The sequence below is a fragment of the Myotis nattereri genome, assembly GCF_964212035.1.
Source record: "Myotis nattereri genome assembly, chromosome: 4".
NCBI classification, from domain to species: Eukaryota; Metazoa; Chordata; class Mammalia; order Chiroptera; family Vespertilionidae; genus Myotis; species Myotis nattereri.
Window position 1 is genome coordinate 72,951,921 of NC_138079.1, and position 12,032 is coordinate 72,963,952.

General features: G+C 36.1%; 1 protein-coding gene across 1 annotated transcript in view; it reads left to right on the forward strand.

The window, feature by feature from the left end:
• The window catches only part of SRFBP1 (serum response factor binding protein 1), a 64,717-nt gene that overhangs the window by 35,215 nt on the left and 17,470 nt on the right, over positions 1-12,032 (forward strand). Inside the window, exon 4 of the mRNA XM_081089135.1 lies at positions 7,554-7,625. Coding sequence (XP_080945261.1) covers positions 7,554-7,625 — 72 coding nt within the window. The remainder of the gene's footprint in view (positions 1-7,553; positions 7,626-12,032) is intronic.

Here is a 12,032-nt window from a genome sequence, read left to right on the forward strand (position 1 = left end):
AGACACTTCTCCAGAGAGGACATACAAATGGCCAAGAGACATATGAACAAATGCGCAACGTCACTAATCATCAGAAAGATGCAAATTAAAACTACAATGGGGTGCTACCTCACACTTCCCAGAATGGCTACCATCAATAAATAAAGAAGTGCTGGTGAGGATGTGGGGAAAAGGGTGCCCTAGTACACTGCTGTTGGAAATTCAGCCTCGTGCAGCCACTGTAGAAAACAGCATTGGGAGCCTTCAAAAAATAATAAATGGAACAGCCATCCTACTTCTGGGAATATATCCTAAGAATCCTGCAACATCAATCAGAAAGAATAAATGTACCTCTATGTTCATAGCAGGGTTATTTACAATACCTAAGATCTTGAAATGGCCCAAATGCCCATCAGTAGATGAGTAGAATAAAAAGCTTTGGTAGTCTGCCTGGTGTGGCTCAGAGGTTGAGCGTTGGCCTATGAACCAGGAGGTTAACAGTTTGATTCCTGGTCAGGGCACATACCAGGTTCCAGGCTCAATCCCCAGTGTGGGGCATGGCATGCAGGAGTCAGCCAATCAATGATTCTCCCTTATCATTGATGTTTTTATCTCTCCCTCTCCCTTCCTCTCTGAAATGAGAGAGAGAGAGAGAGAGAGAGAGAGAGAGAGAGAGAGAGAGAGAGAGAGAGAAGGTATAGGGGAGAGAGAGAGAGAGAGAGAGAGAGAGAGAGAGAGAGAGAGAGAAGGCATAGGGTAGAGTGGAAGCTGGATGAAGGGGAAGAAAGGGTGGGGAAATGGGGTACATCTGTAATACCCGCAACAATAAAAATAAATTTTTAGAAAGAAACAAGTATAGATTTTATTGTGTCCTTGAGAAAGGTTACTGGACATTTGAAGTTCTAGAGAAACTGCTTAAAGGAATTAGAGCTGTAATTAAATAGTTTTGACTTCCTTGAGATTTTAAAGATTATCCTTTATTTTTCAGTTAAAAACCACTGTCTTTTAACACATTCCTAAATCCTGTTTAGCACATCCCTATATCTTAGTTGACTAATTCCAATATTATAGGGAAAGACTGCCTCAGTCACCTAATATAATTTTCCTAAGGCCTTTTGATGAATTTCCTAGGTCATTTACTGAAGGGGAAAAAATGTTCTATGGGCTTATGTAATTGTTTATTAAGTTTGAGGTGCTTCCCCCCCCCCCCCCTTTAACTCTTTGGTGCTGGGCAAGGAAAACTAAACTTGCAAATATATATAGATATATTTAGGATTAAAAAATAAAAATATTCAAATAAAGCTATATTTGTGTCCTCTTTTTATTTGATATACTGAATAATAACAAAAATAATAACTGTACAGATCTCACCTCTTCTATTTGATTCTTAACATGTTATTGGGAAGACAAAAATAAAATAGTTTTAAGTATTTTATTTACTGTCTATATATTTACACAATAGTAAACTTTTCTTCCCGAGGCCAGGCATTTTGTTAGAAAGAAGACAATCTCTAAAATGAAAAGAAAAAGCTGTCTACCCTGATTTATTCCTTTAAATTGCAGAAGTGCTCTAAGTAGAACCTTCAGGCTGATGTAATTTCTGCATCTCATTTCTCTGCTTGCCTCCTTGAATATTCAGAAGTGGGTAATTTCATGAAGTTCCAAGAACAGTTTAGATGTTTTTATTTGGCATAAAAAAATGTGATCGTGTTTAATCACTTGAGTTAAACTATTTTTGTTTTGTCCTATTTTCTAAAAGGTATTTCTACTGTGAGAGATAGGACTATTTAATTCCAAGAGGGTTTTGCAGCTTCATTTGATGAAATTATTCGATTATGTTTCTCCTTAGCTTATATCTACTTTTAAATGTAATGCACATCTTTGGACTATTTGAATTTCACATATTTTTTAGTTTTTGCTCACATCAGTAATTTCATAGCTTGATGAAAATAATTTATAGTAGAAAGATGCATTACAGTTTAGTTTTTAGAATATGAAGATTCAGCTTTAAATATGAAAGTCAACTTGGAACTAAAGTGAGACAGTACTGTTTGTAGACATTTAGTAATTCTTTAACTGGCTGCCAGCAAAACCTGACACTAGTAAAATTTCCTAATAGTAAACCTACTTTGTTTTATATATTACTCTTTTGTTCAAGAAACTAAGTTACCTTTCTATTGTCTACTAGATGGGGTCTAATTCCTCATGGGTAGTAAAAGCTAATTCATCAGTTGGTTCTTCTCATCCTGATCAACTTTATCTCTCATCCCCATTTTTCTGCATAATACAGTCAACTTTATATCCCTACACATACTTTGTACATTCCTGTTTTTAAGTTTCTCTAACTTTCTCTGGTAACCACACGGCTTTCACCATCATCTCACACATATTCTTACAAAACCAGAATGGATCATTGTCAAACCCTTTATCAACCTCTAAAACAGAGCTTTTGTTGGCAGGGAGAGACGCATGAGAATTCATACCTAGTGACAAATATCACATGGGTGCAAGGTTTGTGCAAATTGAGAAGGGAACCCCAGTATTTGGGTTATCTTTTTATTATTCCCACTATTGAGAACTAAACAGAAACTACCTTGCATATTTTATCTTCATACATATATATAGTACTTAGGTAATCAGTTTTTAACAATCTACTGTATTATATCTTCCTTTGTGTTATGATGTCAGGTCATTTGCACATTATAAACTCTACTCTTTTTGGTTGTCTTTTTATACAGTGCCCAGTGTTCTGCATTTTAGAAGGCTATTTAGTAACATGCCTCACATTAAATTTTGCTAATCAAAGTAAAGATAAATTTCTGTCAATTGTTTGCAAATTTCTTAGTTTCTTTTTTCCTATGCATCATTTAATAATAATGCTTGAGATTCTATTAAGTTTCCATTTTAGGTTTAAGAATTTGAATTTTAAATACAATTGACTCTTGAACAACATCTTCGTCACCCTGCTCAGTGGAAAAGCAGGGTAACTTTTGACTCCCCCAAAAGCTGAACTACAGCTGTCCCTCAGGATTAGTTCCAGGACACACACACACACACACACTCACCTGCCACACACACACACACACACACACATACACAACACACTCACCTGCCAAATACCAAAATCTGTGGATGCTCAGGTTTGTTATATAAAATGGCATAGAGCAATGCATACAGTTGGCCCTCTGCATTTGCAGATTCCAAACTGCGATCAATTTTGATCCATGGTTGGTTGATTCTGTGGATGCAAAACCCTGGGATGTGGAGAGCTGACTATATTTATTGAAAAATTGCTTGTAGATGAACCTGTGCAGATCAAAACCATGTTTTTGAAATACCACCTGAAATGAATTTTTTGAAGTAAAATTAGCATTAAGATGTAGAAGGTTATAATTATAAAAGCAAAGAAGAATAAAGCCACTTCTGTCGTTTTCTGAAAATTTTAAGAAGTTGGGTTGATACTGTTTTTGTACCACTAAAATGCAATATCATTGTTCTTAGCATGGTACTGGTTTAATAATTTTTAAAAAGATTTTGAATCTCTTTAGTCTTTTACTCCATGTAACTGGCATAGATGAAATATTACTTAAGATAGCAATTGCCTTCAATACCATTTTGAAAAATAATGTCAAAACTATTCAATATGGAGAAATTCTGAATAGAGGTCTTTTGATGATTTACTATACACCCCAGTCCACCATCATTGTCTGTGTTACATTGTAACTTTAGACCAGAGCTGAAATCATTCTTACTATTTTAGTTAGTATTGTAGGTTTCAAAAAACAAAAGTTTTGCCAGATGTTATTTAGTCCTGTAATTTGCCAGAAAAGTTCACATACTTTTATCATGTCATCTTGGAGCCATCCAAAGCACTTTATTTCAGCTCAACAAAAATTTATTAGGTCTGTACTTTGTTTACCAAGTACTCTGTTTATAGAAATTTAGAAACTAATATGATGCTTTCTTTGAGAAGCTTAGAGTCTGATGAATGAGATGGACACGTGAACAGAGAATTTGAATAGTGGGTAAAACACCTATAGCTCTATTGAGGAGGGCCATTTAGTACTTCTTTGGAGATTCATGGAAGGCTTCCTGTTAAATGAAGCTGACTCTTAAAAAGTGACCATAACTTCCCAAGTTGTAGAATGGGAGACTTAAATTTATAATACTTTATTGTATTTGTTTTAGAGAAGTTATAAAGGAAGTACTTAAAAAATTAAAAAATACAAAACATTTTTAGATTATTTTACCAGTTTTCCCTACATGAAGTGTTGCATTAGGTTTGATAGTGATTTAGATTCATATCTCAGCATGACAATATTAACAATTGTAGGGTTTTTTTGTTTTAATTTAGAAAATTAAATGAGTGAAAGACATAGTTATTAAATGTACTATTTGTAATAGTTCTTGAACAGGGGCAGTGTTTACTAGCAGGCCTAGCTTATGCTCTACTATTATGAGATAGCTGAAGTATTCAATTTACCAATTTATACTACCTAACAAATGAAAATAACTGCAGTATCCATTCTTTCAACAAGTGTTCTTTAACCATTTATCAAATGTCATGAGCTTTACTAGGTACTTAAAATAAACCTGAGAAACAAAAATTGACAGTGTTGTTATTTGGGAGGAATTGGGGAAGACAGTAGAGTAACTAGAGGTCCCATGCATGAAAATTCGTGCAAGAGTAGGCCTTCCTTCCCCTGGCTGCCAGCATCGGCTTCCTTCTGGCACCTGGGACCCAGTCTTCCTTCCGGCCGCTGGCAGGCACCGGGACCAAGCTGCTTCCCTCCGGCCCTGGCTGCGTCCAGAATGATGCCCGGAAGGATGTCCAGTTTAATTAGCATATTACCCTTTTATTATAGATTAGTATGTTAGTAGATGATATGCTATGAAAAATTAGAGCGGAGTAGGAAGGGTTAGGAGTGATGATGTGAAGGAGTGCAGAAGACAGTAATGGGCTAGAGATAAGAGACTTTGGGGAGTTGTTAACTTGTACGTGATATTTAAAATTATGAGACTAAATGAAATCACTAAGGTAGTATTAGATAATGGTGAGAGTACCAAGGACAGAATTCTGGTCCACTATTAAGCTATAAAGAAGAGGAAAAACTAGCAAAGGAGGCTAAGGAAGAAAAACCAAGAGTATGGGTCCTGAAAGTCATACAAAGCAAGTATATCAAATAGGAAAAAGGAATTAACTTATGAAAAGGTGATAACAGGCCAAGGAAGGGAAGATGCTGCTGCTATGTTGAATATAATAAAAGGCTAATATGCAAATCAGCCGAATGGCAGAACAACTGGTGGCTATGATGTGCACTGACCACCAGGGGGCAGACGCTCAATGCAGGAGCTTCCCCCTGGTGGTCAGTGTGCTCCCACTGGCTGAGGGGGAGTGCCGCTCAGCCAGAAGCCCTAAACCAGGCACACGGCTGGTGAGTGCAGCGGCGGTGGTGGGAGCCTCTCCTGCCTCCACAGCAGTCGGATACTCCCTGAGGGCTCCTGGACTGCGAGAGGGTGCAGGCCAGACTGAGGGACCCTTCCCCCACCCCACCCCCACCCCCCACCCCAAGCGCAGAAATTTCATGCACTGGGCCTTTAGTGTTGAATAAGAAGAGGACTGAGATCTGTTCATTAGATTTTGCAACATGGAAATTGTTGGTGACATTTTTTTACAAGAATGATGAAGGAAGAAGACAAAGGTTATTGCGGGTTTTTGTTGTTTTTTAATTTCTTGGGACTATGATGACAGAGTGTAACCTATTGAATTTCCATCTGGTAGAAGTGTATTTAACAAACAGTAGAACAATATTTAGGAAATAAGGTTTTTATTGTTACTAAAGAATAACCATAATGCAATTCCCATCTGTGAAAAAGTATGAAGATTTGTATGTCAGTACTCTCTCACAAGTTATTTCAGATTTCTTATTTCAGAGAAATGCGTTTCTTGCCTCGTTTTCCAATAGACAAAAAAAAGAAAAATCTCCAAGAATCCAGACTTTTCTTGGCACCTTATAATTCTTTGTATTGGGAATTAACCCCTCCTAATCTAAACGTCATATTTTAGTTTCATCACATTTTGGAAAATACAAGTAGGTTTTATATTTTATTAAATTAAAAGCCCAACCTTAATGAGAACCTGTTGGAATTTAAAATGTCTACGTGGTCACTGCCTTCAAGTTACTTTTTGTTTTGATACAGTGTCCCTCTCCATAGCCTGATATAAAATAGTTTGGTTGGAAACATAACTTTCCCCAACACCACTGGTGATATAGTTAAGAATTAGTGTATAGTAGTCTTCCCTTATCCTCAGCTTCTGTTACCCAGTCAGTTGCAGTCTGAAAATATTAAGTGGAAAGTTCCAGAAATAAACAGTTCATAAGTTTTAAATTGTGCACCTCTATGAGTAGCAGATGGTGCAATCCCACCTTGTCCTGCTGTGTCCCCCCAGGATGTGAACCATCTCTTTGTCCAGTGTATCCACATTGTATGTGCTACCCACCTGTTAGTCATTTGGTAGCCATCTGGGTTTATCAGATTGATTGCCATGCTATCACAGTGCTTGTATTCAAGTGACCCTTATTTTACTAAATAATGGCCCAAAAGTGCAAGAGTAGTGATGCTGGCAATTCAAACATGCCAAAGAGGTCATAAAGTGCTTATTTTAAGTGAAAATGTAAGTACAGTCCAGCAAGGTATTTTGAGAGAGAGACCATAGTCACATAACTTTCATTACAGTACATTGTTATAATTCAGTTTTATCATTGTTGTACTCTAGTTGTTGTTAATCTCTTATTATGCCTTATTTATAAATTAATTTTTATCAGAGGTGTGTGTGTGTGTATAAGCCTAAGTGACTGTTATGACCAGTAGACCAAATGATTGGTAGACCGGCCACTGTGATGCACACTGACCATCAGGGGACAGATGCTCAGTGCACTCCCACAGCCAACCTCCCATGGTACCTCCCCCCAGCCAGCTGGCCCTGATTGACCCCGATTGGGACTGGGCAAGACAGCCCCAATCGGCTCCAATCTCCGGCCAGGCCAAGGGACCCCACCCATCCACGAATTTGTACTCTAGGCCTCTAGTGTATGTATAGGAAAAAACATAGTATGTATATAGGATTTGGCACTATGCACGGTTTCAGGTATTTACTGGGGTATCAGTCACTTGGAACATCAGTCTCTATAAATTGATGAAATTGCCAATGTCATTAAAATAATTAAAAATTTCTGTAAATGTAATTCTTAAATTAACATTTTGAATTACTTTAATCTTATTTTTATTAAGGAAATGTTTTTATCCTGGAATTTTATAGCACATTGAATGTTCTAGCTTTCATAGAATATAACTGTTGTGGGGTGATTAGCTTTTAAATTCATTTGGCTGTGACTTTTTTCTAAGCATGGTCATTTCTTACTGTGTGATAGAAATTGTTATCTTCTAAAAGTTGAAAATTCACTTAACATCAGATTCTTAAGAGCAAAACAGAGGAAGAAGTTTATCTCATAATAATAATGAGTTTAAAATTAGACTCATAACTAAAATTATTTTGTTTTATTTTTTTACAGGAGTTGAAACCTGATATAGTAACTAAATCTGCTCTTGGTGATGATATCAATTTTGAAAAAATCTGCAAAAAGGTATATCTGCAGTGGGTTGTATTTTTTTTTAAAGTTCCTTATTTATATTTTTTACTTTTTTCCTTAATGAGAAAACTTATGAAGAAGCCAGGTATTATTAGTATATAATGAATTTTCCCCACTTGACCTTCAATTTTGCCACCAAAAAAATATTTTTTAAAAATATATTTTATTGATATTTTACAGAGTGGAGGGGAAAGAATAGACAGTTAGAAGCATTGATAAGAGAGAAACATCGATCAGCTGCCTCCTGCACACCTCCTACTGGGGATGTGCCAGCAACCAAGGTACATGCCCTTGACCGGAATCAAACCTGGGACCCTTCAGTCCGCAGGCCGACTCTATCCACTGAGCCAAACCTGTCAGGGCCCAAAAAAATATTTTATAGTAATTTATGAATTTCCTTTGCTGTGTTATCACACCTTCAAGGTCCTTAAAGGCACTGACTTCTCTACAGTTAATTGATGTTAGATATGTTAAATGTTGACATAATATGATATTTATGTGTTAGATAACAGTTTGTCAATCTTACTAATTCAAACAATTGTTATTTTTATTCTTTCCAAATAATTTCCATGAATATTTCCCTTAACCCCTGCCATTCACCCTGTGAATGACTTTTTTAAATTCCCTTTTACAAATGAGAAGAACTGAGAAAATGAAGTGAGACAATTAAGGTTATACCACTGTTATGCTGTACAGTTAGGACTTTTACCCAGTTGTTCTGCTTCTTGTATTTGCAACTCCTGCTTCTTTACTATTTGCCTTTTTATATTTCCACTCATTTTGCTAATGCCTACAATTAAGAGAATTTCTACCTGAAAACAGATTTTGGGTTGATTGATTTTCTACATTATTTTTCTGTTTTTGCTTTCATTGACTTTTGCTCTACTTTATATTATTTGTTTTTTCTTGCATTTGTACTTTGCTCTTTTTCTAGTTTCTGAATATGGAAGCTTAAATTACTGATTTTGTACCTTATTTTCTAATGTAAGCATTTAATGCTATAAGTTTCCATCGAAGCACCACTTTAGCTACATCTCATATATTTGACATATTTTCATTTTATAGTTCAAAATGTTTTGAATTTCCCCTGAAATTTTATCTTTAAATGATGGTTTAATTAGAACTATATTCTTTAATCTCTGAGTAAATAGGGGATTTTCCAGGTATATCTTTTTTTAAATTTTTATTGTTGAAAATATTACGTATATCCCCTTTTTCCCCTCATCAACCCCCTCCACTCCCCGCCCCAGGCCCTTACCACCCCACTGTCTGCTTCCATGGGTTATGTATGCATATATGCATACAAGATCTTTGGTTGATTTTTCCAGATATATCTTTGTTACTGTTTTCTTTATGATACATGAGCATACTTTTTATGGTTTTTATTATTTTAACTTGATTATTTGTTATCTTGGTGACTGTTTTATGTGCACTTGAAAGCAATATGTATTCTATTGGGATCAGTGTCCTATAAGTGTCTTAGGTCAAATTGAGTGATGATGTTGTTCAGGTGATTTATATATTTACTGATTTTCTTCCTGTTTTATTGATTACTGAGAGAAGTATGTTGGAATCACCAACTATAAATGTCAGGTTGTCTATTCTAGCCTTAAGGAAAAATATACTCTTGTTCTACATTTATGTAGACTTGCACGGACTTCTCTACAATTAATTGGCATTAGATATGTTAAATGTTAAAAGCATTTTATTGGAAGAGGGCCAGAATAGAAAATGTTTTTATTTGTTTGAGGAGCATGAGGACTTGTTCTTGCCATCATTGTCCTTGTCATAGAAGCAACACCAAAGTATTGAGCATGATTTTACAATAGCCTCTTTATTTTATACTACTATGATTTTTCAGTAAATATTATTTCATAGGAGTCATTTATAAAAGAGCAGGAAAAACTAAGTTTTGTTATAGCTAAATAATGACATCTTAAATAGAATAGTGGTAATTGTATAAAAATATGGCAGGATATATTTTTGCTTTCTCTTGAGAGTTTTTAAAAAAATATGTAATTTAAGATTTTTACCAGAATACATTTTTTAAACTTTTTGGTCTCTAAGTTCTAAAGGTATTTCATTAATGTTTAATTTGTGGTAAGAGTAAAAAGCAATTTATTTTTAGTTCCTTAATAATATTATGTTTTTATCTAAACTCTAACAGTAACACTTGGCAATATTTATTACTTAACTTGAACTGGAAAATATCCAAAATAAAATATCCTGTGTCTTTTCTTTTTGACTTCTCAACCAGATTGTTTTTCCTTTGGAAGGTTAACATCAGTTAACATATGTGTAATATGTGTAAAATCAGTTTTTTAGATTATCATCTGTCTTCCATTTACATCCCTTTGTTCAACCTTCCAGTGTTTAAAATATTTAAATTGAAAATGGAAAAACAAACATCAGTATTACCTTATCATTATTTCTAATAGTAAATTCATTTGTATATATAGTCCTGAGATTTGTAATAGTAATTCAGATAGGGGGATGTCGGAGAGCCGATTTCGGCTCAATCCCTGCAGGACAGGCTGAGGGACCCCACCGGTGCATGAATTTGTGCACTGGGCCTCTAGTATGCATATAAGATCTTTGGTTAATCTCTTCCTGCCCTCCCCTCTACCCCCTTCCCACTGAGATTCATCCCTCTGTTCCATGTTTCCCTGCCTATTCTTTCGCTCCTGCAGTGAGCTCTGCTCCCTGGTTGTCAGTGTGTGTCAGGTCAGCCGGTTGCTTAGGCTTTTATATATATAGATTTGCCGCAGGAAGGGAGCTCAGTGGAAGATGACCAAATAGGAAATAAGTCTGTTACATAGAGCTCTGTACATTTGAGGTTATGTGACCATCAGAATAGACCAGAACAAACTAATTTGTGGAATATCTTACAGCTTGCACAATTTCTCCTTATGTATTCTTATCTCAATTGATCTTAAAACACTGTAAAACAGTGATCTCATAGAGAAAGTATTCATATGTGAGGAGGGTGGAGGGAGTAATAATAGTAATGTCTTTATTTTTCAAATCAAGGAAACGGGGTACAAAGGTTAAGTAGCCAGTTAATATGTATGTGATGAGAGTTTAAAGCTAGAGAGTTTAGGGACTGGAGCGCTGACATTTCCAGACAGCTGTTGCCAGAATTTCAGGAGTGTCTCAATTCAAAACATCTGTTGCATGCATAGCAATTGGCACTGTGAAAGATATGAAGGGAATAGAGGTAATATTTTTTTTTATTGACACTATTACAGATGTCCTCCATTCTGCCCCTCCTTGCTCTGCTTTGCCCACCAGTACCCAGCCCTCCCCACCCCCTGGCCTTCATCACACTGTTGTCTGTGTCCATGGGCTCTGCATATACATTCTGTGACTAATCTCTTCACCTTATTTTATCCATTCCAACAACCCCTCCCCTCAGAGATCTGTCAGTCTGTTCTGTGTATCCATACCTCTGGATCTATTTTGTTTGCCAATTTACTTTGTTCCTTAGCTGCCACATGTAAGGGAGATCCTATAGCATTTGTCTTTCTCTGACTGACTCATTTCACTTAGCAAAATAAGCTCCAGGTCTGTCTATGCCATCTCAAAGGGTAAGAGGTCTTTCCTTTTTACAGCCATATAGTATTCCATTGTATATATGTACAACAGTTTTTCTAAAGGATGATGTAATCCAGTAGAAATAAAAGACAGTTATAGTAAACAACTGTAGGATAAGAGGAAGCAAAGTAATACTTGTTAACATGAATACCAGTTGCCTGGCTTATTAGGTGCTTTATATATGCTAGCTTTCTCAGGGAAGATGATGATAATCCCATTTAATAGATGAGGCCATGGGCCCAGAAAGGTAAAAAATATTCCTACAGTCAGATAGTAGGAAATGGCAGGTCCAAGGTCTAAACCCAGGTTTCTCGGTTTTTGGCCTACAGATTGAAAGTTTTGGATAAAAGGATGGAATAAGTTTCCATATGTGTAAGACTGTATTTTTGAATCATAGTATCATAGGGATTATGAATTCAACAAATGCAGAAAGGTCTCCTGTGCTCTTAAATGTGAATTCTAAACCTTAGTTTGCCATAGTTCTTTGAATCCATCTAAATGGACTGATTTATATCTTTAGGTAAAACACAGAATTGAAATTAAGTCCAATTAAAAGCACTGCTACTAGCAGTGTACCTTTACAAGTTCATTTAAAATCACTTTGTTTTAGGCATATTTTCAAAGGAATGAACATTGCATGTAAGAGAGCTTTAGCTGCCCTGGCCGGTTTGGCTCAGTGGATAGAGCATCGGCCTGCAAACGGAAAGGTCCCAGGTTTGATTCCGGTTGGGCACATGACCGGGTTATGGACTTGATCCCCAGTGGGGGACTTGGAGGAGGCAGCCAATCCATGATTCTCTCTCATTA